Source organism: Lagopus muta, chromosome 5 (genome assembly GCF_023343835.1).
Source record: "Lagopus muta isolate bLagMut1 chromosome 5, bLagMut1 primary, whole genome shotgun sequence".
NCBI classification, from domain to species: Eukaryota; Metazoa; Chordata; class Aves; order Galliformes; family Phasianidae; genus Lagopus; species Lagopus muta.
Genome location: NC_064437.1, coordinates 50,815,047 through 50,842,411, shown reverse-complemented (window position 1 = coordinate 50,842,411; position 27,365 = coordinate 50,815,047). Strand labels below are relative to the sequence as shown.

Genomic DNA, 27,365 nt, shown 5'->3' with positions numbered 1-27,365 from the left:
ACAACATTGAGAACAATTCAGATTTTTATTAATGAGTGGAATTATCAGTTACAACATATCATAACTAAAATTTAAACCAAGGTCATAATGAACGTAGCTTTTTAAGGAAGACCAGAGACATTTCAGATATGGTTTACTTAAATTCCAAGCAAAATACATGCTTAACTAAAGTGAACTTCTCTAACAGTATCTGCAGCCACACAGATTCATATCTTAATATTAAAGTCTACACAACTAATACATTTAAAGCTATTAACTATAGTTCAATAAACTATAAGTACAAGTATTTTGAAGTATATGTTTTTAAACTAATGATTATAATCATCTGAAATAATCTGGCAGTAGCTGAAATTTGGGATAGAATAAAGAACAGTCATCTCCTGTGGTGCACTGAGAATAAAGTATGTTCTTATTTTTCTATATTCTTCCTACTTTTATGTTACCTTGTCACATACCTTTAGCTTGTTCTTCCTGAGTACATTTCTTGTACTGCATGAGTATACAGGCCTACTCCTCAAAAACAAAGGAAAAAAAGAAAACTTTCAGCCCTGAAGCCTTCTGCAGAGACAATTCACTCAGATGGTCCATATGGAGTGACTGTAGAAAAGGCATGCTATTGGGAAGAGGTCTCTGGTCTCTACTTACAACTGAATTTCCAAACACTTATCTTGACAATTCACAACAATAACAACAACAAAAATCAAACCCCATCAATGTCAAGTTTCAGAGAAACAAGTCCTGAAAATATTCATCAAACTCTTCCTCTCTGTAAAAAAAAAATAGAAATATGTCAAGGAGATAACAAAATTTAGCAGATCTCTGGTTAAAGTATGTACCTGGTATACATAAGTTTTACTTATTCACTACATTCGCATGCCCATCACATTTCTTTTTTTGTGCAACAGAATGAGTTGACTGTTAAGATTTACTGGTTAATAGGATGCAAGCACAGGATAAGACAGAGATGGTAAGATAGCTGCTTGATAAAGGTTTCTCCTCTGGTATTGTATATATGTCCAGTTAAAAAAAAAACAAACCAAAAAACATAACAATATTCTTAGGTTCATATATAGGAGATTTAAAGCAACTTTAGATGTTAGACTATCATTAAAATACTCAGGAAAAGCCTCTGCCTTTGCAGTTCTGAATGGTCACAATATGTCTACAAGACAAAAGCTTACTGGTTGTTCAAACTAACCGTGATTTTTCATCTGTTTCTTGCAGAGGACCTTTCCAAAAATCAGCATCTGAAGGACCATCTTGTGCATCACTGTTATCTGAATCTGTTAAAAAAATTCAGAGTGCTTAACTAATATACTTTGAAAGAATTCAGCAATTTTTTTTTTAATAGTTGTTGGCTAGGAGAAACATTTCGTTGTAATCCTGATGATAAATAACATGATTAATATTGCATGATGCAAAAACTAAAACATTTGCCAACCTTACTCAACACAACATCAAGAAGACTTTTAGACACCATTAAACTGATACTTTGGCCAAACATAGCAACAATCATGTCAGAATGCTGATCTTGACACAGAGGCTGCACTGCACTTTGTTCATAAAATTAAAGCTTCATAATCACAAACCCAGAATTACAATATATTTGTATTACAATATAGAAACTCGTGATGTTCAATGAATCAATGACTTTACTTTCTACTTGAAGAACAACTTTCATCAACCTCAGCTTATCAGTGAAATTGCAACAAACTATCAATTAGTGCCTAACTGTTCCATATAACTATAGAGAAGGGTAGAAAAGAAAATTAAAATCTCATTATTAGAAATCTCTTGACTTAAAAAAACCTGAAAACTTTCTATACAGAATTTGGGCATGACTTGAGTCAGCAGAAAACTGTTTTGGGTCTTCCTGCATCTGTACAGGCCATTCTCAAAAGTATATGACACAACAGAGCATCAACAGAAACACTCAGATCTTTCCAAAGAGTCTGCAACAAGAATTAAGATGTCCAAAAGATGAGGCTTATTTCATCTTAAAAAGAAGTAGGGACTGGAATTACTGAGATATAGGCAAGATAACCACTGCCTACAGAGTCACTGAGACTCAGCACATCTATCTGCAATGGGTCTCTGAGACAGTAATAGTGGTAGCTGCAAAAGACTCAGGCTAAAGCCTAGAATTTATTCGGCATAGTTTCTTCTCCCAGTGCTCTCCTATTAACATTTTGAGTTGAACACTTATTTGTGTTGTTCAGTAAAAGTAATAGTAGTAGTTACTAATTAGAAAAGTTCTTTACATAGCACATATTCGTGTACCATGTAGTTGCACCGTCTACTCTTTCCTGGAACAACCTAGACCCTTATTTTTATGACTATTTTCATTTTATCATCCACCCACAATTTTCTTCCTTGCTTAAATTTAAAACATTTTCTTCTCAAAATCCATTAGTTTTCCTCCAAGACTTCCAAGTAATTATGCTGACCCATCTATTTCTGCTTGTTTTCAACATAGTTTTCTTACCACCTTATCAAATATAACAAGATTCAGAAGATATTCAAACACTTTACCTTTATCAGAAGTATCTGAATCTTCTGAAGAAACCTCATCTAGAAATAAACAGCATTTAAAAAACAGTGAGCTTATCTTGGTTTTATCTTTTATCTTACAGTGTTTATCTTACAGTGTTTACAAAGGATACATCTATCACAATAAATTACACATAAACATGTTGCACATGCATACACACACCATACATTCAAAAAAAGAAAGTAAACACTGAAGCAAAAACATTTTTTTTTCGTGAGTTGAAAGGTCGCCTGTTTGAGCTCAAATAAGTTATCCAAAGATCTGTAGTGCAAAAAGGTTATCTTACATTTCCAAAAGGTTTTCAACTCCAAAGTCTTAAGGAATTCCAATACTTCAGAACTGTTCACAGTATACAACTTCCAATCCTTGGACAATGTACAGTCTAATGAAATGCCCAAGACTTGGACAATTTTTTGTTGCAATAAATGTTTTTCACATGGCTATTGCTCTCTATAAAATGTAAGAAATTTATCTTTTCTTAGGTTAAAAAAAAATTACCTTTTTGACCACCTACATTATACAGTGTGGAAACAGCTGCATATTTACATATGCTATCTACATATGGTAAAATTAATATTCAACTAACTTTTTTGGAATATTTTCAAAATTCAAGGTTTAAAATTTATGTTTACCTCCATAGGTCTTTTTTTCTGACTTCTTTTTTCTTGAATGAGAAAATTTTGTCTTCTTAATTTTTGGTTGTTTAGAGTTCCGTACAGCTGTGCCTGTTTTCTTGCTTGCTTTGACTTCTTCCCTCCTTAAAAAAAAAAAATAATAATAAAAGCTACATTTCTGAAACTTAAATTCTTAAACTTGTCACTATTTAAATTTTTAAGCTAAAAATGAAAACTGCTATAGCAGTATTAGATCTCCACAGCTGAACATAAAGGACAGGAAATACTAAAGCTGTTAAAGCAACTCTGATGTAGACAAGGAAAACAGTGAATTGGAAGTCAAGCATTAAATAAAGCAAATAATCATATAAGGTGCTAAATTTATATTGATTGTTTTTTATGTAACAAGTGATCTTGTATATATGAAATGAGCAAAACAGAAGTAATATGGATTTTTTATTTTTTTCTTAATATTTAGTAGCAATAAAAGCTGAGGAAGGAGAATCTCAAGGCTAAGAACATGCTACAAACCGAGAACACACGTATTTTTATTTTCAACTTACAAACGTAGGCTTACTGTATGAACCTAAGCCACTTTTTCCTGTTTGCTTAAATAAAAGTCAGGAAAATTATTTCTATGTTAAGCTTTGAAACTGACAAAGAGAAAATATTCTTAATTACGTTTGTTCTGAATTCAAGAGGTTTTGTTATTTTAGTTCCAAAGAGAAGCAAGATAAACAAATCTCCATTACTTAAAACATACCTGCACAGAACTACTATGAAATTGAGTACAAATTACTATTCAAAATAGATTAACTTTCAGAGACATACACATCTAGACATGCCATCCTATTGTTTAGGAAAGGAAAAGCTTTCCAGCTCTTAAACAGAGTAAGAGAGAAAATGAAAAATTACAATGCTTTGCAAAAACTTTCAGAAAAGAAAAATAACCATTGGGATGAAAGTAACCCAAGGAAACTTATTTGGAGGATTCCTCTTGTTTGGTGAGTTTCATAATTTTATTAGCACAAAAATACCTAACTCTCAATGGTGACAGGATAATGCCTTCATACGTACTCTAAAACAGAGCCTATTAATAATTAAACCCTCATATTTCCAAAATACTTCATTACCTGTGTTGAAAGTTTAGTTTATAAGCACATTCTGGACATACTCCTGAAAAAGAGAGAATGAGAACACCACAGTCATGTGTCTGATGAGCACAACTAACAAAACTTGACAGTAAACACATAAAACTAGATACAACACTATTTTCCAATTTGAGTAGATTTTCCTACAAAACTGAATTCCAATGTAATTGTAGGCATGGTTAAGAAAAATAGCACAATAAATATTTACAGTACAACCCTAGATTTTACTGAACCTGGAGAAAGATTACAGGTTTAGCACTGACAATTCTTCTAAAAAAATATCAGTGCTTCTCATGTACAGACATCAAATTCCATGGATCTTTGTGAACAGATCAAATTGTTCTACACTTACACTGAAGATCCACAAATCTCTGAGAGCTTCACCAGCAAACAAGTGCTGCCACCTTGGAGTGTTTTGTGCACAAAAGAAAAATCATCCTAAGCCTCTTTTTCACAGAAAAACCGTGTAAATTGTTGTAAGTTTAATTACCTGATGAACATTGCAAAATATACTGAATAAGAAAATCCCACTCAAGAAGCATTAATAAAAAAAGTAGTAATTTATCAAAATTTCTTCCAAAAGCTAAACTTTTGGAAGAAAACATAACAATGAAAAATAAAATCAGCTGAGCTGAAGATGTGCATAAACTTTACTATTCCTAAGCCCCAAAAACTTCTAAGCCACATAATTGATTAAACAATGAATATGATTAAACTTTCCTTGCAATTCATTTTACCACATCAAGAATGATACACGATGAGGTGCTCAACTACTCTGTCATAAATAACAATAGTAGTCAATCTTGCTAAGTCAAGACCACTATAATATACTACTTCTCACTAAATGATCGCTGCTCTGAAGTTTTCCACTTTGCATGAACTGTTCTCATCAAAACTGGGTCTAATTCCACAGCTTTTCAAGATATTTGTCTTCTTTTAAGGATATGTAAACTTTTTCAGACTTACTCAGTTTCACAAGTGCATTCCTCTTTTCACCATATTCAATGTAACCAAAATTCACCTCCCAGCTTTTCAGGCCTTCTTTGACATCACAGTCTTTATTTCCACAAGAAAACTGACCTTTTATAAAGATAAAAAAAAAAAACAAACATGGTTCAGTGATTAATGTGAATAAGTTTAGGGTTTCTGGTTTTGCTCAGCTTTTGCTTCTTACTTTTTTTCAAAGAAAAAAGTCCAGAGCTAAAATTAAATCTGAGGAAACAATAACTGATACAAAGTGACAAAACAATCATGCTCATCCAATATTGCATCCTTGCAAAGAAGTTGCAATTTAGACACAGATTTCTAGTGACATCAAACCATTTGATGCACAAAGAAGATGCCCATACTTTTATTAACCTACAAGTTAACCTAGCAACTTGTATTCTACTGACCTTTCATAAACATTTTACTTTTAGGAAAAGGAAATACAATACTTAAAAAAAGAAAGCCAAGTCTGTGAAAAAGCATGCAATAGCTTGAAATACTTTCTTGGGTTTATTATATTAAACACAACACTAATTTTAAAACAATATACACACAGTCAATGTTGTTTACATCACCGAATTCCCCACACTGCATTAATAGGGATTCATATATTCACTTTGCAGAAGACTAATTTGTCTGCAGAGCTCGCAATAAGGATCTACATTAATAGGCTCACAAGCAGGACCGTGTGAAACGATTAACCTGGGAACATTCTCCTTAAGCTTCTAACTAATGGATTGCCAGTGTCCTCAGATACTTCAGTTCTGCAACACAAAACCACTTGCACTGTAACACTTGAACCAAATAAAACAACACTCACACTGTAAGCTTTGAATTCATAAACATTAAATATGTTTGACACTACGGAAGGTGTGGTTATCAGGAATCTATACCATCTGCAATCATTTATACATGACCTTACATGTCATGCTTACAAAGCTTACATACTGTGGAAAGCAAAGCAATCAAACATACACAACCATACACTGCCTTCAAACTATAACCCAGAGGTTCTCAGCACCACTATTACTGTCCCAGCTAAATTTAGCACACACATTCCTTTTTTAAAATGTGAATCACCACCCATTCACAGCCGATCAGATTAAGGCAAGGTATTAAAGTTTTGCTACACTTCAATTAAAGCAATTTCTATTCCTCCTTTATTGGAGGGAAGAGCACAGGATGGCATTAGCCACATCCTTCCAAAGTGACCGCTTCAACTGGCACGCCAGGCAGCGCGAGGCTCTTGTGCCCCCCCGTGGCGGGAGGCAACGCCGCTCAGTGCTGCGACCCACAGCAAGCGGCAGCTTCCCATGACCAGTTCATTAGTTTACTGATCTTTTCCAATCCACAGGGTCACAGCATTCATTTTTCTCACACGTGCATACATGACTGCCGAAAACTGCACACGTGTACGAGCATCCTACCACAGGAACAGCACTATATTCGTATAATTTACTTGCTTGTTCAGTTACTTGAAAGTTTGTGCCCCACAGCACTGAAATGGGGACCACGGAAATGAGCTCCCTTAGAGAATCAGCAAGAATAAGTCACTGATTTAGAGATGGGACTGGAAGACATGATAACAATTCTCACTGAAGCTTTCAGAACCAGTTTACTCTGAAAGTTATAATTTTTCTTGATGTAGAATTTTTCTTTATGTAGATCAGTATGCTCGCTAGAGCTATGGAGAATAGAACAGAGAAGTTAAAAGCTACATTGATTTATTACCATTTGATACACTTATTAGTATAAATTGTCAAATACAGTCAAACAAAATTATGCTGAAAAGAAGCAATAAAAGCAATAGCCACAGTGAAATGTAATATAAAATGAAAGGGAGGATTACCTTTTCCTGAAATTACTTCCCTCTGATGTCTCCATCTAAATCCAAACTGTTAAGGTAAGAATGAAAATTAGTTGTGAATAGTCAACAATTTCAGTAATATAAAGACTAATTTCAGTAACTGATATTCTGCATGTGCTTCATTCATTAAATGAAATTTTATCTGTTAATTAAAAGTATCTCTCTGCTTCTGCTTGCAGAAAGATCCAAACTTACTCATATAACTGACATTCCAGTAGATGCTGTTTAATTCTGAACAACTTTCTAAAAGACTTCGTAGCACACAGAAGAACAAATAGGAAATTGGGACAGACTGGATGGATTTACCAGATACTTCATTGCAATTCTGTGCACACTAAAAAATAAGACCATCACTAGAATACTGAAAAGACACACGACTACAAATCCATGGGTCACACTTCACATCCTAAGACTACAACAAAAGCAAAAATTAACTTACATATCCTTTTACATTGCAAAAAACTTCACCTGAAGAAAACCCAGCTACTATTTTTGCTTTCCAGTAGAATCTGCTTCATTCTCTCTCTAAGTGCCACATAATCCAGTGAGAAGATCAAAGACAAAAGGGAGCGAGAATAGCCTCAAAAAAAACAAGTCTCTTTTCACTAACAAGTAGAAAGAAAGCACAAAACTCAGTGCCATGCAGCTCATCCAAAAAGGGTTATCTGGTATTTCATTTAAAAGTCATATACTTGGAGTATATCAAGTCAGAAATAAAATTCCTGCTCTCCTGATCTGTAAGGAAGGCATGGAAGATTCTGAACTTCATGTTAAAATTTGGAAGGAGGCAAACTGTGAGGAGAAGGTTTCTAAAATTAGAGAGGAATACACATGGCCATAAAGACCTTTGAACCTGTGTTCCAAGTTGCTGTTCGGAATATGATGCTGCTCTTGAGGCACTCAAAGACTGAACCCACACAAATGTGCATTTTCCTAGATGCTATGGCATGCATTTTGTAATATAATTGCTTAATTTTATGTGGTTTTTTTTTTAATATCTAATTAAGTCCAGACATCTATTGATCTATGTAGGTTTTTGTTTTGTTTTGTTTTGTTTTTGTTTTGTTTTGTTTTTAAATAAACCATAATAATTCTTCATCTATAGGGCAGCAGTACGGAGTTCTCATGTGAGAAGTAGTATACGTTTCAAAGAACACTGGAAAAATGGAGTAAGAATTGTTCTGGCTCTTAAGAATATGGCTGATAAGTGATAACTAAAATTGAAGAACTGAGCAGAAAGGCAAAATAAGGTACGGTATTACACAGCTATGTTTAAGAAAGCTAAAAATATAAGCACCAATCATTATTTGCCTCTTGAAATCTGTCCACTAATTTCAGAATTGGTTTTAGGAGTATAAACTTTCATAGTTCCTAGGTTTCACATAACAAAACAAATGAAACAGAGGAGACGATCAGGTACCGCTGTCATATTGTGATAATGTCCATTTGCTACGGCTGGATCAGGCTGTGCTTGTACTGCTCTACAATCTGCAGTGTGTTCTAAAGTACCAGTTAAACCACTCGCACTTCAGTCAAACAAAAATTAATCAATTTTAAGGAAAAAAAACTGTGCTGAACAATTTGATGAAGAAACAATGCAAAGTACAATTGTAAATATAGAATTTATGACAAAAAACAGATTTAACACTTGGTCTATAGTGATTAAGGGTACTGCAATTCTGAAAAGCTTGTGCTGCATTTAAAAATATTGCACATTTAAGCATCAGCAATACTTGGGCACCAATTTTACATGTGTGTGCTGCAGTATATAAAAAGTAAAATGTTTTCTCATTGTTCCTCTGCCACTTCCCCGTTTACGCAGTTAGTTATCTATGCACACTTTAGATACTGAAGCAGACTTTCCTCACAGTCCCAACATGAGCCATTATGACATACATCTGCTGATATCCTTACAGAGTATTGCTGCAATAGTATCAAGAGAAAAAAAAAAAAAAAAAAAAAAAAAAAAAGGAGAGGTTGCAATATAAGAAAGGAGGGAGCCAGAACCACCTGTGCTACCAGAAACCCAGCATATATACACAGCCAGAATGAAACATGTCCTCATCTGCTATTTAGTGTTTGCCTATCATTCTTTCATCAGTTAATGGAAAATGACAGAGGGAAAAAGACTGAAAAAAAAAAAAAGAAATTGAAAAATCAATGAAATCAGAACTATGCAACAAGCATAACCCTCCAGGCTAAAATACCAGAAACAGATTAAATTAATATAGGAAAATTAAATATAGGTTCTTGAATAGTCAGCCTGTAAAACAAAGGAAAACAGAACCATCATCAGCAGTCATGTTGCCTATTCTTTGATAAATGCATTCAACAAAATTTAAAATGAGCTATTTCTCTAAAAAGAAGAAGACTAAGTAGACTAACTCCAAAATGGATTTTGGATTTTACAGGACTATCAAATGACTAACTTAAAAAGTAGATAGTTTCTAAAGATGTGAAAGATCTTTTAATATCCATGAACAGTAAATTTCTCAAATTAATTATGGACTGCTTGCATAGTATTTATTGTTTATTTATTGTTAGTTGTAAACAACTAACATGTCCAGAGTCACCTCTTTTAGAAAAGAAGAAAGGTATAAATTTAAACAAAATGGTGGAAAAACATCATAGACATTTTAAGTATTTTTCTTTTCCCATAAAAGCTTTCCTTGCTGACAGGGACAAAAGTGAGTGTATTACCAAATGGAAGACAAGTTGGCCTAGAAATCTGAAAATGATCAGGAAAAAAAACAACATAAAAGAATAAACTATTCTGTCTAACGACCGGGTGTCAGGTTGATCTCATTTCTTATCAAATGGCAGACATTTCAATCTGTCGATCTATAAAACAAAGCACAAACACAGCGAATAAGATTCCTTTTGGGAAAATAAGGCTAAGAGAAAGAACATTTCTAGCCTAACGCCTAACGAAGTCAAACTTACATGCTGAGCACTCTCCCTTACTGCATAGCAAAACTGTCAACAGAGCTAAAATATCTGACAATACAGATGGTCATTTATCAGCATCAAAGCTTGCAGACAAGAAGCTCAAAGGTACAAACAAATCTTGACCTTAAGTAACTTGCATCCAGGGAAAATACAAGAAGTAACAAGCACACCAACACAAGAGTTGTCAGAGCATACTCTTCCAGCATCTACAGGTAGCCTCATACCAGAAGACCATCTTGGCATTGCTCATTAAAAGTGAAGATGAAGATGACACACACACACACAAAAAAGAGACATGACAGAGGATTTATTATGGGATATTTAGGGGAGGAACCAAAGGCAGGGATGAATTTATAAGATCTGGGGAAGAAAGAGTGTAGGATAACATAAAGATAAGCAGCAGAATGACACTGCTCACACAAATGCTCTTCGGTGTCTTGACCTGTGTGGTTGATTATATGCATATTATACACATATAATAATACATTATTATTACACATATACGTCTGTGCTCTGTGTGTGCGCCTAACATGAATATGTTTTCAGCCTCATTACTGCTGGAACCTGGGTGCATGTGCTGCAGAGGTCTCCCCATCTCAGGCTATTGAACCCAGCATGATATAGCTTCCTTTAACAAAGGGTTTCAGTTTTATGAAGTCCTACACAGAAGATGAGGGCTTTTTCATTGTCTGCTTTTGAGCTTCTGATTTTGAGAACACGCAAGTGCTGATTTCTCAGACCTCAGCAGTGTGCTATGCATGGAACTGGCTCTTATTATCCACTATTTAGGAAAACTGAGTTGGTTTTCTCAGATGGAAAGTTCTAAATGAGATCTTAACTACAATCTTAACATGTAAGTTGGAGAAGAATTAGGCAGCTATAAGATTTTGGGTAGTAGCAAATAATTATTGTGAAAAGACAGATGGAATAGGTGGGCCAGTTTCAATCTCTGTCTTTTGATAAGAGCTTTTTATAGATGGATAAAAAACACACACGTTAAAAAAAAAACAAAACAACAAACCCTTATCTTCAACTTTACTTTACTGTTATCTAACAGGATATAAAGCATCATCAACTATGAGATGAGAAGTTGACCAGCTGAGAAGCTTGCTACACAGCCTGCACCTCTCACCACCAACACTGCAAAACTGAAAGTATGAGCAGCTAAAGATAGCTGACTTCAATTTCTAGAAAAGACAAAAAAAGAATCAAGGCAGAAAAAAATCTGAAAGCACAGCCTGCATTCCACTGGTGTGAATGGGAACTGATCAGCAGCCTATTTCTGACTTCCAAGAAATAAGCCTGCTTTGGCATTCCTCTGTACCGAACAGGGGCATGGATAAATCAACAAAACAGAATGATCTGGAGAAAAGACTCCAGTGTGATCACAACATATTTGATGACAGAAAGCATAAAAGAAAGTAACAGAATGAATTACATGATATATCAGAGTTATGCTGGAATAAAAATTCCAAGACTGTTGAATAATGACTTATTAGCATACACAGATATTCAGAGCGACCTCACAGTTAGGACAGTCCCATCTGAAGTCTGACAAAGGAATACTATTCACACAAAATAGGAAACTAGGGCAAAACAGTTTCCCACAGAAGACAGTGAACATATGGAAACTTGGCAAAGCAAGGAAAGAAACAAAATCTGTAAGCAAGCTCAAGGGAATCTCAGGTTAGGAGTGGTGTAAACACTGAGGGATATGAGACAAGTACAGGAAAATAAAATGAAGTTTACTTGTTAAAAAAAAAAAGGAAGGAAGGCATCTGCAGCATTATTACTTTCTCATTTTTATTAATCTTCATTTGATATTTGCATTTCTTCCGTTCAACTTTTTTTCAGAGGGCTGTGATTTTTTTGGCCTAATATTATAGTTTAAACTCAGCCCTTGCAAATATTTACGAGCAAATGTAATTTTCTATACTATAAATAGTCTCAAAGAGCTTTACCTAGACACCATTTGCAGGGCTTGGTTGTTACTATGTGTTAACAACACCAATATGCACTTGAGTTTAGAAATAGTTCGTAAATTCACAATACAAAATGCACATACTCCTTTTGACTAAGACATTAATTAAAAAATTAGAAACAATAATGGCTGCTTTGGTTAAGAAGAAAAAAGGGTCTTGGAAATCATCTGTTTCTCTTCAGAAATTCTATTTACTTACAAAGAAAATACAAATCCTGTTTCCATAAACAGAAAAAGACAAGCAGCAAGAGACACTGCCTTAGAACAGACATATGCAAAACTGTTTAAGACAGCATTCAAGTACAGAACTCTCTTTTTAGACTTTAAAAAAAAAACAAACCACAACAACAGCAAGAAAAACAGTAACACTATGGGATTTTTTTAGGCTTTCTTGAACTCTTCTCTCTAGCCAAACCTCTCTTGCCTTCTCTCCCTAACCCCTCATTTTCTGCCTTGCTTACACACAATGTATCTCTTCACAAAAAACTGTTATACAGAAATGCTTCTATTCCCACAAAAGCACATTTCGGGGGCAGTGACAATGCTCAGATTCAAAACTGCTGCTGCTTATTAAGTAACTTCACAATTTCTCACAACTCTCTTTCTAGGGAAAGGGTACTAAAATTCTGGTTTCACAACATACAGTGTTGTAGGAAAAAAAAAAGCAGGCTTAAAAACTATGATTTACAATAATCAAATGTACCTTGTTCTCTTTGTATCTACTGAGATCAGCTATACAGTATTCTTTGAATAATTTATCATAATACTTCTTTGCAAGCCTCTTCTCCCTGTAAAAAGTTTGAGTTTTTTAAAATTAAATATAGAATACAATTCATTTTACATTTTAATGACTTTAAGCAAGATAAATACATATGGTTTCATCTGAAGAACACAAGTTGCAGAGCTAGAAATGCAAAAGAAATATACTCTTTGACAAAAGAAGAAATTTCACAACAGTTGAAAAATGCATCCAAAATACATCCACAGCCCAGATTAAATTACTTTTTTTCAAAGAGGATACTCAGAACAGTCATTTGGCCCTCAGAGAATGCACAAATAATTTTCAGTTCTTTCTGTCATCAACTAATTTCGTCACTGATTGATACTACTATGTCTCCTAAAGTTCTTCCATTTTTAAGTGCATTAAAGATCAAAGGATGATCACTAAGTATGCACAGCAATCCCTAATTAACAGAAGACACTACAAACTTGGTACAAAGTGATCTAAAATTACTGTTTTATGTAATAGCTCCAGGTACCAATTCATGTCTGCTTCATCATCTTCTCTCCACAGGAATCTATGGTTTTCTCTTATAACATCGAGATCCGTCTTGTCATTCTCACTGTAAAAGAACATTATTTCAGTACAACATACCAATGAAAAGTTAGCCACATACTAATTTGGTAAATACCAGTATCTCGTATTTTTTATCTCTATCTCACAGCATACGTGAATGCATTGCTGTGGAATAAAACTATTAAACAATGGTTCGTTTTTCCCAAATGGAAACTTCCTGGTGGCAAATGGCCACGGAAACTGCAGATGGCATGATCCTGTCTGACAATACTTTTCTTTTAGACAGTTATGTCAGAAGGCAGTTACAGGCAGCTCTACAGAAAGACATCACTGTAGTGGACAACTGACAGCAATTTAGCACATTTCAAAAATACTCCACATTGATAACTTGAAAATACTGCCAGATATTTCTCAATGTACCTTCAACTAATGTTCACCTGTCATCTTTCCGTTTACATAACAAAACAAGAATAATTCAGCTTATGGTTAAGTTCTTACATAAGAATAATGATGCAAAGTGAAACAAAGCAGTTCTGCGCTCTGGATATTTACAAGGAATGTAGTTACTACTTGGGACCAAACAAATTAGTAATTTGAGACACACATTTCTTATCTCCCTCAAAGTTATAATTTAACTGCTTTGCATATCAGAGGGACCCTGAGGAGATGAGGGGAAATACTGCTTACCCAGAACGTCGGAAATCCTCCATTTTCCCACCATAGTACAAAATGTAGTCATTCACTAACTTTCTATGTCTCGAATACTGAATAAAGCAATTAAGGAATCTGTTTCAGTACTTACATTCTTTTACTTCACTATCAGTTTGCAACTAAATGAACAATTAAAACTTTCAATATTCTGAACAGGAAGCATTTTTTTGTTCCCCAAAAACTGTTCGGTAATTTCCAGAAACAAGAGAATTAATTAGCAATTTTCACCCAATAACCTCTTACAGGAGCTACTTTCCAAATACAGGACTTTAAGGCAATTTCCTCTGTAAAACCTCACTCAGCTGCCAGAACTTTATAAAACTGTTCTTCAAAGATGCTCTATAAGCATGTGCATAGAAGCTGGTTTCAATCTTCAGCTGTGATTTGCACATAACTTCTTAGTACTGCGGTTTCAATTTTAATACAAGCTTGTACTTTGTATTATAAACATGAGTAGGGTAGAATTTATTTTATACCATAAAATACAAATAAAAGCTATTTGCTTTAGTTTTTCAGATGAGAACCATAGGAAACTTTTTTTTTTTTTTTTTTTTTTTTAAACCTGGGCCTCAGAAACATGATTTGAAACCTATTTTGTACCTATTCTGCACCATGACATGAACAAAAATACATAACTATTTATTTGGAAAATAAGCATCTTCACATTAGAGATGGCTATTCAAAAATATTTTCTTCTATATTCTATTCTTCTATTAACTTCTATAAAGTTTCTGAAACAAAAAGTTACAAAACACATTACCTCCTTGTACACAGGCAGGCAAATATTACATCGTGTGAAAAAAAACAATTTGTATCAACCTACTGTTTTCCCATGTATACTTCAATGGAGAAAACATCTTATTTTCCAAAGGCCTTAAAAATGTAAATTTAACCTCAGTATGCATGTTTTCTTTTTCCTTTCCACCACAACCAAAAGGAATTTGTTCCTTAAACAAGTAGAAAAGGTGTTCTTCTGCAAAAAAACACATTAAATACAACATACTATTTTGTGTTCTTATATGAGTTACCAGGAGTTAAAAGAACAAAACAGTAAAGGTCTTAGATAGGAAACACTCAAAAACATAAGCAGAACCTTTTAAGAGTTTCTACACAATTAGCTTTATAGTGAACTCCAGGAAACATGGGCTTCTCTGTGATTAATGGCTAGCTACAGTGCCAGGTGGACTGACTGGGATACATCTGTGACACTAGACGGTTTGGTTTATGCAGCCCCTGGTCACATAAAAATGGAGGGCTAACATTATTTTCCTATTATTAACTTTTGTCACTGGAGATTTATTATTTAAAACAAGCAAGGAATGGACAGCATTTGAAATATGGTCAGTCAAAACATAACGACAGCAACCCAGGATAAGTAAAATGTATTTCATATTTAACTGTTGTAAAAGATAGGCAGATACAATGGCTATGTGCTCAAGCTAAGAGATTTTTTTAAAAGCCTATGTGGGAACAGTAATGCAAAACTGTCAACAACATTTAAATTAACTACTTTCACTATCTGATAAAGCCATTCATATCACTTGCTTCGATTAAATTTGACAGAAACTAAGTATGCCTTGTGTAAGGTAAATATCAAACACTTGATCAAAACATGAATCTGAAAGCTACACAACTTCTTTTAAGGAGTACAGCGTGTCATGCCTTTTGTACACACATTGTAATTATTTTAATATGTGCCCCAGGTGAAAGCTAAATAAAAAGAGAAAGGTTATAATCTAAATGAAGCAGTAGCTTTAAAAATACATAATTAGTCGCATGAAATATGATTAAGAGATTAAAAAAACTAAAATAGAAGTAGACATTATATTAAACAGGCTTACATTAGGGCATCTGTAGAATCTGCCTGAGACTATGCTATTTTGCACAGACTTCTGAATTTGTTGATGCAATTTTTGGACTTCCAGTGGAAATGTATTTGCCCACAGATGTTGGCAGCCTCATACAGAATTATACTCTGTATTAACTCAACTGAAAGAGCAAAGTGCTTTTGTGTTGATCTAAGTAAAATAACAACTTAGTCTCAAACAAGGCAACTTAGCATATCGAAACAGTAGAAATACTGAGTTCTCCGAGTAGTCTACTGAGTAAAGGCATTCTCAGAGAGATCTCAGTAACAAAAATAAGCTAATTTGAATAACTACTTAGTATCTGGTGCTGCACTTGCAACTATAAAAACTGAGAAATTCAACTATTTTGACAAAACAGATTTTCAAACTCGAAGAAAAATTAAATGAAAGGATACTGCATCCATCGACATCAAGTGAAATCTTCTCTTCCTTGCTTCTTCTCTGTTAATAATAACAAATACATTTCAGTGAAAGTTACCTTTACATGAAGGAAAAAAGCCTCACCAGTGCAATAGATAAAAAATACCTGTCCCATTCTTCAGCAGCAAATTGCCTGTGAGCAACCTTGACCTGTTTTGGTTTTTGGAATGGCTTTACCAGAAGGCTATCTTCTTTCGTGCTAAAGATAGAGAGGGAAAAGGAAAGAAAGTTCAGTCACAACATGTCAAAAGAAATAGCATACCATATAGAAAACTTGAGCAACTTGAGTAACAAAAGCTACTATGTTCATTTCTACATGAATAAAACGAGACCTCAGAATCAACATCAGATTAGACTTTACTTCATTTGGAGAACAAAGATGCAAGGGCATTTGCTTACAGTTAAAAGAAAATCATCAACAATTCGGACTTTATCAACATTATTACCATAGAACTACAACAAAACAAGATTTTTAAATTTCACTCTACGTTTCAAGCCCTGTATAAATCTAGGTTGCAGAGCTAAGTAGAAAAAGGAAGAAAAATATGCTTGTTGATTAAGACTGAACATTAGTAACCCTATCCCATCCTTTCATGCATCTCAGCACTTCATTAAACTTCTCTGCTTCTCTTAAGACATCATGAGAATCTCTGATTTAAAACTTAAGCAAGTACCATGTTGTGAACCATACTTATCAGTGAGCACTTAAAATATTTTCAAAATTCAAGAAAATAATGAAAAGTTTAAACGTAAAGAGATGCACTTTTAGCTTAGTAGGAGGTATATTTAGTTTCTTTCCTCAGAAGAGGTGAAGAAAAAAGATTTTTCCATTATTAGCAGACGGCAGAAAGAAAGGAAGTCAGAAACCTGTAGACAGTGAGCCAGAGAATTTCTATTTCAAACTACGGGATATAAGACTCTAGGAGCTAAGGATTTCATTTGCTCAAAAGGACCTATAGGTACAAAAATCCCGTAAGGAGTCTCCATAAAACAGCAATTCAAAGAAAACTTAAGACTATCGTTTTCTTCCAAGTGAAAAATAATGTCATCCCAGAGCAAGAAACAGACACACACATAGCACCGAACACACGAGAGCCCTACTGGGAATCAGCAGTAGAGTGCCATAATGAGGGTAATGATGGTATGTTTGAAGGGCTTCTGATGGTTAGTTAATATTCCACTTAGGCAGTGGAACGGTAAAGAAAACCAAAACTGAAAAAAAACCAACCAGTCACTGTTTTTGTTCTATGATTCTAACGACTAAAACACCGATGTTTTTCCCCCACAAATGCAGTCAAACACTACAAAAAAGACTCTTTCAATTTTACTATAACGGAAAACACTCAAGAGTTCTAGGAAAGTTTCCAGACAGCCTTCTTAAATAAAGTTCAATAAACAAAGCAAGAACAAGACAAAAAAGGGGATAAAAAATATATTTGTAAAATTCAGACAGAATGTTCAGAAGGGTGCGGAAAATGTCAAAGGATTATGGTGCCAAAGTAAAATAAACACAGAAATAAAAATCTGCTCACACTGTTGCTCACTTCTATCCGAAGTGGAGGAAATAGGAAAGGTAAAAGTGAGAAAATGCAGAAATTGAGATAAAGGCTGTTTAACAGGTGAGGCAAAAGGTACATATGTAAAGAGATCGAGATAAGGAATTCATTCATTGCTTCCTATTGGTAGTCAGATTTTAGCCATTTCCAAGAAAGCCATACTCCATCATTCACAATGGTTACTTAGGAAGACATATCAGACTGCAGAACATCCTCCCTTCCTCCTTTTTTCCCCAGCTTTTGATACCGAGCATGGTGCCATATGGTACTGGACATCCCTTCGGTCAGCTGGGGCCAGCTGTCCTGACTGTGTCCCCTTCCAGCACCTCGTGCCCCCCCAGTCCCTCACTGGCAGGACTGTATGAGAAGCAGAGAAGTCCATGACTCAATGCAAGCACCACTTTGCAACAACTAAAACATCAGTGTGTTTTCAGCACTATTTTCATCACAAATCCAAAATACAGCACCGTATGAACAACTAAGAAGAAAATAAAATCTATCCCAACCCCAAAACAAATGCCATCAGTTCTTTACTTCCTCCAAGTTGGTGCTTTCTATCTACAATGCCTGCTGCCAATTGGCCTTTTTGCCTTGCTCTCCCAACAGCTTCACGTTTCCTGATGGATCTGCAGCAAAATGAAAGGAGAAGCCAAACACCAGCAGTCGATACTAATGCTCAGAAAATGAAACACAGCGCTCCAAGAACTGAAAGGCGTACAGACACCAGATGGACACAACAGAACAGATCTTAATCATTTGTCCAAGGGAGACAACGTACTCTGGCAAGCATGGCGTGAGGAGATGCACAAATCTGAGACTGATTTTTCAAAAATCATTTCAACACCAGACTTTACATACCACAGCATTATCTCCTATACAGTAACAGCTCATTAGTACAAAATAAAGCATTAACTTCATTTTACATTACCTTTTAGTCTTTTGCACAGACTTCTCTCCATTCTCCTCATCACTAAAATCAGAATCATAGCCGCCACGGCCACGTGCCTGTCAACAAATAAATGGCAATGCAGTCAAAACACCTGGTAGAGCAGTATGGATGCAGCATAACTAGAGATCAGTACTGCACATCACACATGAATAAGAGAAAGACATGCAGTACACAAGTGCAAATTTGCACGTATATCTACACCAAATCAAATCCAACATATAAGGCAGAACAAATGGTGTAGGACAAAGGAACTATGGTTTCTCACAGTCAGTCAGTCGGTCAAAAAATCACTTTACAAATAATTAATATGCATGTATTTCCATACTTAATCTTCACAGATGCAGATAATAAAATGATAATAAAACATTCCTGGTCTTTACTTTCAAACCACCTCCCTTATACACAAATAGGTGAGTTTTTTCCTCCAAAAACTACTTTTTTCAGAGGGCTAGATGACAGAAAATGATGTGCCCACATTAATAAACAAAGACGAAAAATAAGGGTTCTTGGGTTGTGGTACAATAATTTAGATCGTTAGTTCTTACACAAAAAACTGGAAAGCTGATTGAAATAATCAAAAAACAAAACAAGATGCTTGCAAAAACGTACAGCTTAATAGGCAAAACATTCAAACCATGGAATAAAATGTCTTCTATATATTTTTGAACTATTACTAGTTAGTATGTTTATATGTATATATACAGATACATATAATACACACGCACATACACCATATTTTAATGCCATCAAGTGAATAAGCACTGGCTAAAGCCCAGATCTGTCATCTCTGCTTTTCAGCATACAGCTACACGCCCAATTATTTCAGGAAACAATGGATTAAGCCACTTCCTTCCAGTTGCCCAGCTGCAGAAGGTTGTGTCCAGACTCTTTTCAGCAGTGTGTGGAGACAGGACAAGGGGAAACAGACAGAAACTGGAGCATAGGAAGTTCTGCACAAACGTGCGCAAGAACTTCTTTACGGTGAGGGTGACGGAGCACTGGAACAGGCTGCCCAGGGGGGTTGTGGAGTCTCCTTCTCTGGAGATGTTCAAGACCTGCCTGGACACCTAGTTGTGTGACCTGGGGTAGGGAACCTGCTTTGGCAGGGGAGCTGGACTCGATGATCTCTGGAGGTCCCTTCCAACCCCTACAATTCTGTGATTCTGTGAAACCACCCATGAGCCAGACCAAACCACTCACCCAAGTCACAAATTATCCTACCCCCAAAAGCCAGTGTCAATTCCTACTCTACCTATAATCACATTCCCCCCTAAACAAAAGCCTGACAAAAATAAAACCTGTAAAAACAAACCCTTAAGGATGGGTTTGATGAGGTGTTATTTCTGGAGGCAAATGCCTCCCTCTGATGCCATTCTGGAGTCTCAACCGTATCCTCTACTGACAGCAACAACTGGTCTCTATGGTGCAGAGTATGTAGAACACTGCCTTTTCACACCACTGGTTGTTCAGTAATTTTTAAGATTTTTTTTTTTAATTTTTATTAATATCACATTCAGCCACACTCACTTGCCTGTGTACAATAGGTGCAGTAGTTGTCTGCAACATGCTGCTGTTGCCAGGACTAATGCACTGGCAACAGAGCAGCAAAGGCTAGTAAGTTCTACCAGCAGTGCCACAACAAGCTGCAGCCCAGGAGCAGCTCCTACAGCTGAGGCTGCTTCTAACAGCAACCCTTCACTAATGAAAGCACTACTTCACTAATAAAGCTTATGTGGCCTCTAAAAAGGCTGACTTTACATTGTGAGTTTGCTGAAATGTATGTACAGCAAATACTTTTAAGCCTGGGCTCTAAATCTTAAAAACAGCACAGTAATCCAGGAATGTTTTAAACAGCAAATGTAATGCTTCCCAGATGAAAACAGAGAGCTTCCCTTGCACTTCGAACAGGAGAAAGTTAAAGCCAACACAAAGTGAATGGAAGTCAACATGAGATAGACGACGTATAAAAACAGGCAAGATGAGAAAAGCTCAAATAAAAGGAGATATTTGCAGTGGTTGCCCTTGGATGACTGGCTGCTGGAAAGAAGCAGATCTACTCAGTAATCAGCTCCCAGCTGATTTCAGGAATGAATCAAATTTATAAAAAAAAAAAGGTAGCTTCAACGGAATCATGATGAGAGGAGCTCTTGAGCTGCTGGCTGCCTTGGGAAGCTGTGATTGCCAACGTAAATACAGCTATGGCTGGGTCCTCAGAAGCTGCTCTTCCAACAGAAAACCCCTCACAGCTTCAGCCATTCCTCCAAATCACTCCAACAGTTTAATACAAATTCAGGGTGAAAAAAAAAACAACCATCCATGACTGATCTCCCAATACTTATGGACTGCTCAGTCCTTGAAGGCAATAGTAGAGCAGGCAGGTGCTGAGCTGAGGCTGGTTTGCATATCAGCACCTCCAGCAGCACTGAGGCCACTTGTGGTGACCCCACCGAACAATGAGGGAGCCCTGTCGACCTCAGGATGGTCTCCAGATAATCTGAATATTAGGTAAAACATAGAAATGAAGTCCTCAGAGAATCTCATCCAGACATGACTCCTGCTTTGGAAGGAGAGGGTAAACAGACAACTGCTTGACACGAAATTTCAAGTCTGTTTTCTCTCTTACTTCAAAAAAAACCAAACAACCCAACAATCCAAGCTAAGTAAGACACATATCATAGTTAATTGTAGTAAAAGACAGGCAGATACCAAAGTTTTTGCTTAACCCAAGAGATTTTGAAAGGCATATGTAATTATGGTCATGCAAAACTGCCAACAAAACTTAAAATAACCACTTTTGCTATTTGATAAAACCTTTCTTATCACCTCTGCTTTGACGAAATTTGCCAGAAACTAACGATAGCTTTAGTAAAGAAGCAAGGTAAATACCAAACACTTCATCTAAAGATGAATCTGAATCTGAAATCTGAAAGCTACAGATTATTTTAATGTGCTTTATTTTTTTATTTTTTGTTCTAACACTGGACCTTTTTTTTTTTCTTCCAAACAAGAAAAGCATATAAATCACTGACAATGAAGTAATTCCAACATCTTGGACTTATTAATAGCGAAATACCACGCCAACTAGATTAAGGCTCCTAAGAAACTAGCAACTTAAACAAGGTAAGTGTCCTAGCACTGCATACTGCTGGCATCAGGCAGGTGATGGCAAACGCTGGACACTGCAGACTCCCCAGTAGCACATCTGCAGAAGGCATTTGCATGCAGGAAAGGATGCACTTTTCAAACCTCCCTTTTCATTGAAGTAAGAGCACACTGCCGAAAGGGACATAATGTAGAACTGACTCCTGATCACAACACGCTGCTGAACTGAAAGTGGCACTATAAAAACATAATTTAAAAAGGGTGTGTGGGAGGAGGGTGGCTGCCCACCTCAGCCCTGTGCTCTGTTCCCAGCCCTAGGAGCTCGTCTTGGGGCACACAGACTACTGGAGGACACAGACTAGAGCCAGACAAGCACGGGCTGTAGAACTGATCTGCAAGGAGCAGTCCCGGCTGCACACAGGGTACATGCAGGGGTGGGCCTGCTTCACAGCAAAGCACTCTGTGAGGACTTAAGGCCCCCAAAATAATAACAGTAAATTCAATTAGCTTCAAACCCACTCTTCCGTGTTAAAGTAATTACGAAATGTATTTGTATATAGTGTACAGTAAACACTCCTAACAACGAGGAAATCCACCCATAAAGTGCAGCCCCTTTGCAAAGTTTTTATTATTACTAGTGGTATTAAGGCTTTAGAACTATAAAAGGAGAAGTAAAACGTAAACAGCAGCAGAGAGCTTTGCGTGGTTCCGTAGTGTAGAGGACGCTGTGGAAGGCCTGTGCTGGCCCGAACACCGCCACCCAAAGCTGTAGGCCCTGAAAGCCGCCCGGCCCGGCCAGGCCCGGCACACCCCCGCAGTTGCCTCGCATACCGCTCGGCTCCGTCCCCGCAGAGGCGCAGCTGCCGCCATCGCGGCCTACAAAGCGAGGCCTGCCCGCCGCACCGCGCCGACCGCCCCTCGCGTCCCTCCGTTCCGTCCCTCCCTCCCGGCCCCACTTACGGCCGCGGCGAGGCGCAGCTGGCCGGGCATCGTGGCGGCGGCTGCCGGTGGACGCTAGCCGCCTCCTACGTCTGTTGTGCCGAGCTCAGCTCGCGGGCCGCTCCCGCGGGCCCCTACCGGAAACCCGGGGCAGAGGCGGAGCGGGGCCGCGCCGGGAGCAGCCGGGCGGAAGGGCGCGGAGAACCGGCGGAGCGTGGCGGGGCGCGGGCGGGCGGGCGGGCGGGCGGGGGAGGGCGAGCCGCGGCTACGGGGCGGGGAGGGGAAAGGCGCTCATCATGTATAGGGGCGAGGGGAGTCTCCCCGCCCGGGAACCCGGTGCGCGGCGCCGGCCTCGGCGGTCTCCGCCTCTGGGAAGGTAGGACGCGCGGAGCCCCGGCGCCGTGCCGCCCGGAGGAGCCGGGGGCGGGCGGGAACGGCTCGCGGCGCCATGCGGGGCGCGAGGAGCGGGGCGGCGGCCCGGAGGAAAGGGTCGCTTGGGGAGAGGCGACGGAGCCGGGGCAGCGTCCTCGGCCGCGACAGGGAGTGTGAGGGAGGAACGGCCCGGCGGCAGAGCCGCCCGGCCGCGGGCGATGCGCTGCCCGGCGGAGCGACGCGGGGCGCAGGTGCCGCGCTGTGCCTCGCTGCCGCCTCTCGCAGCCGGGAAGGGCGGCTTCCGTGAAGGACGGCGGCGGAGCTGGGAAGTGTGGAGATTGCATGGGGAGAAGGAGCTGTATGAACTAAAAATTCTGATGAGCTGGCTGGGAGATGGCAGTCTCCACCGTTAAAGCATCAGATGCAGCAAGCAGCTGTCGGGGAGCTGGTGCTGTGCCACGGAGCGTTAGCACACACCGTACCTGAGCCAGCGTTCTGACTGCTGAGGTCAGGAACGCTTCAGTCCATCGCCGGTGCTTTGTGCTGGAATGGATCAGAATTTCCAACTGTGCTATTGAGTCTTAATTCACTTCCCACAGGGAACTTATAAAAATTGAAGTACTCATTGTTACCAAAGAAAACAGCTGTTGTAGGGAGTTGCTGTTATGCACTCAGACTATCACACAGTGCAGAGCTCCTCATGCCTCCTTATCTCTGCTACTGAATTTCAGTTTCAGAAGGAGTGTTTTCCATCTTACGTTTCAGTCACTCGCTGTGTTGTTTTAACTCTGAAGGGGTTTAGAGGCGGTGTCCCCTGCAAAAGAGCAGAGTGCTTACATGCTTGTTGGAGTGCGTGCCACAGTCTGCACAAGTCCCACGGAATGTGGCCCATTTCTTCTAAAGGGCAGAGACTCTCTGTTGCAAAAATGGAATTATCCTAGTTAATAATTTAAATATCTCAAAATAAATAATGTATACACGCAAAGCTGTAATGGCAGGCATCTTCTTTTTGTTGTTCCTCTCTTTGGAAATGGCAGACTGCTTTAGTATGAATGAATCCCAACATGATTCTGGAAACTGGGCCAACTTGTCATTGATTATGCACTTTGAAGAAAAGAGGGAAAGGTAGAGAGATGATGTGCAATTCTTGAATCTCTCCTCACTGTGCTGTGGCCACAAAAACCTGCATATAGAAAATATAAACTTTCTGAGGCAGAGGAAATTTCTGCAGTGATTCTCACTATAAGCAACTGTTATAGATGCTGAAGTTAATTAATAATCAGTTTTGCTGGGAACAGCAGCTAGACAATTTCATTTTACTGTGTTACTTTTCTGATTTCTGATTGTTGCTTTAAAGCATCCCAACTCTGACTGTTTTTCCCATAAAGCCTGCAGCAAGCTCCTTTACAACCTACAGCTGGATAAGTGGATCAGAAATGACCTCCTAAATAAACTAGCAGTTGAATCCAAGCCTTAGCCCTTAGCCCTTAGCCCTTCGTACGTGGATTGTAGCTCCATCCTATGGGACTAAGTCCATACTTTAAATGTAGCATCAGTGTTCTTTGGCACCAAAAAGGATGATTCTGTCAACAGATTCCCATAGGACTGAAAGATGCAGGTGAAAAGGAGAAAAGATGGGCATCACTTCTTGCAGGGTGGGGTCACTGCATTTTTAATGTGGATTTCCATGACTGTGGTATATCAGCCCTTAGGAGCACAGTTTCCATTGTGGATGCATCAGTCTGTTGTCTGGCTGCTGCTGAAGAAGGCATTGCTTTTCTCACATTGATACTTGTGCTCGTCTGACCACATCTGCTGAACCGTAGCATTTGATTTTCAGCCAGTCTAGCTCCTTTGATTTTTCTTCTGTGGCATCTGATGAATAACAATGCTGGTGCAAAAAAAAAAAAAAAGGCCGGGAATGGAGGTATGGGACAGGAGGCAAGGTGAAGGTGAGCAATGAGGGTGGCCCTTTCAGCAGCAGCTCTCAATTAAATCAGCTTAGCAGTAATGGGAAACCATACTCTTAAATGTAGCCCTGAACTTCATGGCCCATAAGGGAAGTAGTGTCACTGTAGTTCTCCTTTTTCTCCTGACCTAAATCTATATTGGGCTAAGTATGAGACTTAGTGTATCCAGAAAACCTAAGTCAGACATGTTATTAAAACATCCAAGAAGAAAATGTTTTGTCTCTTATGTTTTCATATCATTGACACATTCTTATACAACTTCAATTACTCAGTTTTCTGACAACGTAGTGTAACAATTCCATGGGAAATTTCTGGGATGAAGAAATGGAAATTACTACGAAGCAGGAATGTTCTTATAATAATAGAATGTAATGTCCATGATTCTTAAATACTCCCAAGCCTATTAGCTTCTCTGCTTTCACTCATTTCCAGTAATCTGTGCAATCACATCCCACTACGCAGACCGTGGCGATAGTCTCAGTATGACCAAAAAAAAAAAAAAAAGAGAAACACAAGACAAAAAGGACAGGCTGGCTTTATTTGATTGAATTTGCCACTTCTCAGTCATTCAAATTTATTAAATGGGCACTAGAACTTGCTGGAATCAAAAGATTTATGACTAGGTATTGACTCATATCATTTGAGCTGCAGGGAGGAAGGTCTATTTCAGCATCAGGAATGTGCCTCTGTGGGTTCAGGGCAGACCTCAGACCTTCTTCCTTGTCATTTTGGGAGTAGCATAATGTTTACTTAAGCAACCTGTTCATTTACATAATTCCCCCATACTTTCATGAGGGATAGTCTGAACAACATGTGCATACCAAAGGAAGGTACTCAGTCACAGAGATAGATAATTCAAAAGGCCATGCCTTTTGAAGCTTCCTGAGCTCTTCCTAAAAATTTCCAGTAGAGGAACTTTCACAGCATAAATAGCTTAATCTATTCATCTTTTAGGTATATACATATTTTTTCTCCTAATATCTAGGACAAGTCTCCCTTGTTGCTCCTTGAGATAATTTTTAATGTCCTAAACCATTTGATACAGAAGGCAAAAATTCGTCTGCGTTTTTGTCATACATTTTTGAATACTGGAAGACATACATACTGGTAGGCTTTTCTTTTTGAAGAACTTATTCAGTAATCCCATGATTATTGTCTCCTAAGGTCTTCTGATAAGTTTGCTTATATTCAGTAGTGTCTGATCTGTTTGGCCAAAGTTAGTTGGGGTAGCTGATTATAACTGCCACCAATTTGTAACGCAGCAAATCAAGATCAGGCAGCTTTATCAGAAGAGGCAGCAAGGGCAAGGCAGGACTACCAGCTACAGCCATGGAAAGAGCTGTTTGCAGAGTGCATGTTTGGGTTTGATGTGAGAAAATAATTCAGAAATCTGAAGTATTAGGTTTATCACCAGAATTATCATTAGATTTATCATGTCTATTCTTTCCTCTTTCTCCATTAAGCCAGTTATGTTAAAAAATGAGGAAATGAGACTTTCTAGCATTACTGGCTCCTTCCTAAATTCTATGGAAATTGCCTAATCATTTCTTTTCATATCTTCGTAATATGAACAGTCTCATGGCATCTGTCATGTATCTGATTTTCATCTCTCTATTTGAAGTCTCCTAGTAGTTTGTAGAAAATGAAGTAGGATGAAAAATATAGGTTCACATGTGACAGTAGCATTACATTCTGTGAGCGTAGTTTGTCTTCTTTTACACATATCTCTGTGCAACTAAGGGATGAGCAGTGCCTTCCAGTGAGCTCCAAGAAAGGTCTGTGCTTAAGGCACAGCTGGCTCCCAGGTGCAGGAATTCCTGACAAACAGGAAGAATCAGAGGGGCTGCGCTGAGGCATGATGGCTCATGCTTACCAGTTCCCATGATGAGGACTGCTCATTACAGGTTAGTCATTGAAGCCTTCAGTCATTCTGTAATGATATAGCGATTATGTAAAGACATGACATTGTGGACATGCACATTTATTATGTCAAATTCTGTAAATGTTTTGTTCCACAACTTTTTTGTCTATGGAGGATGTGGAGTTTAACTAGCCACTAGATGTCAATGTTGCTGTACTGT

General features: G+C 37.9%; 2 protein-coding genes across 3 annotated transcripts in view; one reads left to right on the top strand and one right to left on the bottom strand.

Moving 5' to 3' along the window:
* Positions 1-6: 6 nt before the first annotated feature.
* LOC125692934 (protein FRA10AC1 homolog) lies at positions 7-23,118 on the bottom strand. Its single transcript, XM_048944122.1, has 14 exons — positions 22,964-23,118; positions 18,881-18,957; positions 16,503-16,595; positions 16,372-16,417; positions 14,085-14,161; positions 13,360-13,443; positions 12,804-12,888; positions 7,153-7,198; positions 5,283-5,396; positions 4,299-4,341; positions 3,184-3,308; positions 2,533-2,571; positions 1,199-1,283; positions 7-766 (listed from the first exon to the last, which is right to left on the bottom strand). The coding sequence occupies exons 1-14, from the start codon at positions 22,991-22,993 to the stop codon at positions 724-726; spliced, it is 987 nt and encodes a 328-aa protein (XP_048800079.1). The 5' UTR covers positions 22,994-23,118; the 3' UTR covers positions 7-723.
* A 103-nt stretch (positions 23,119-23,221) lies between these two features.
* LGI1 (leucine rich glioma inactivated 1) overlaps positions 23,222-27,365 on the top strand; it is a 31,879-nt gene continuing 27,735 nt past the window's right edge. For both annotated transcript variants that reach the window (XM_048944113.1, XM_048944112.1), the window contains exon 1: positions 23,222-23,318. The gene's annotated coding sequence lies outside the window, so the exon portion shown is untranslated. The remainder of the gene's footprint in view (positions 23,319-27,365) is intronic.

Bases quoted from the DNA above. Each gene is read 5' to 3' on its own strand.
- LOC125692934 (XM_048944122.1), bottom strand. From the start codon at position 22,993: ATGCCCGGCCAGCTGCGCCTCGCCGCGGCC. The intron at 13,444-14,084 runs GTAAGCAGTATT...GTTCTTTTACAG, and splicing joins GAGGATTTCCGACGTTCTGG to TGAGAATGACAAGACGGATC. The intron at 12,889-13,359 runs GTACCTGGAGCT...AACTTTTTACAG, and splicing joins GATGAAGCAGACATGAATTG to GGAGAAGAGGCTTGCAAAGA.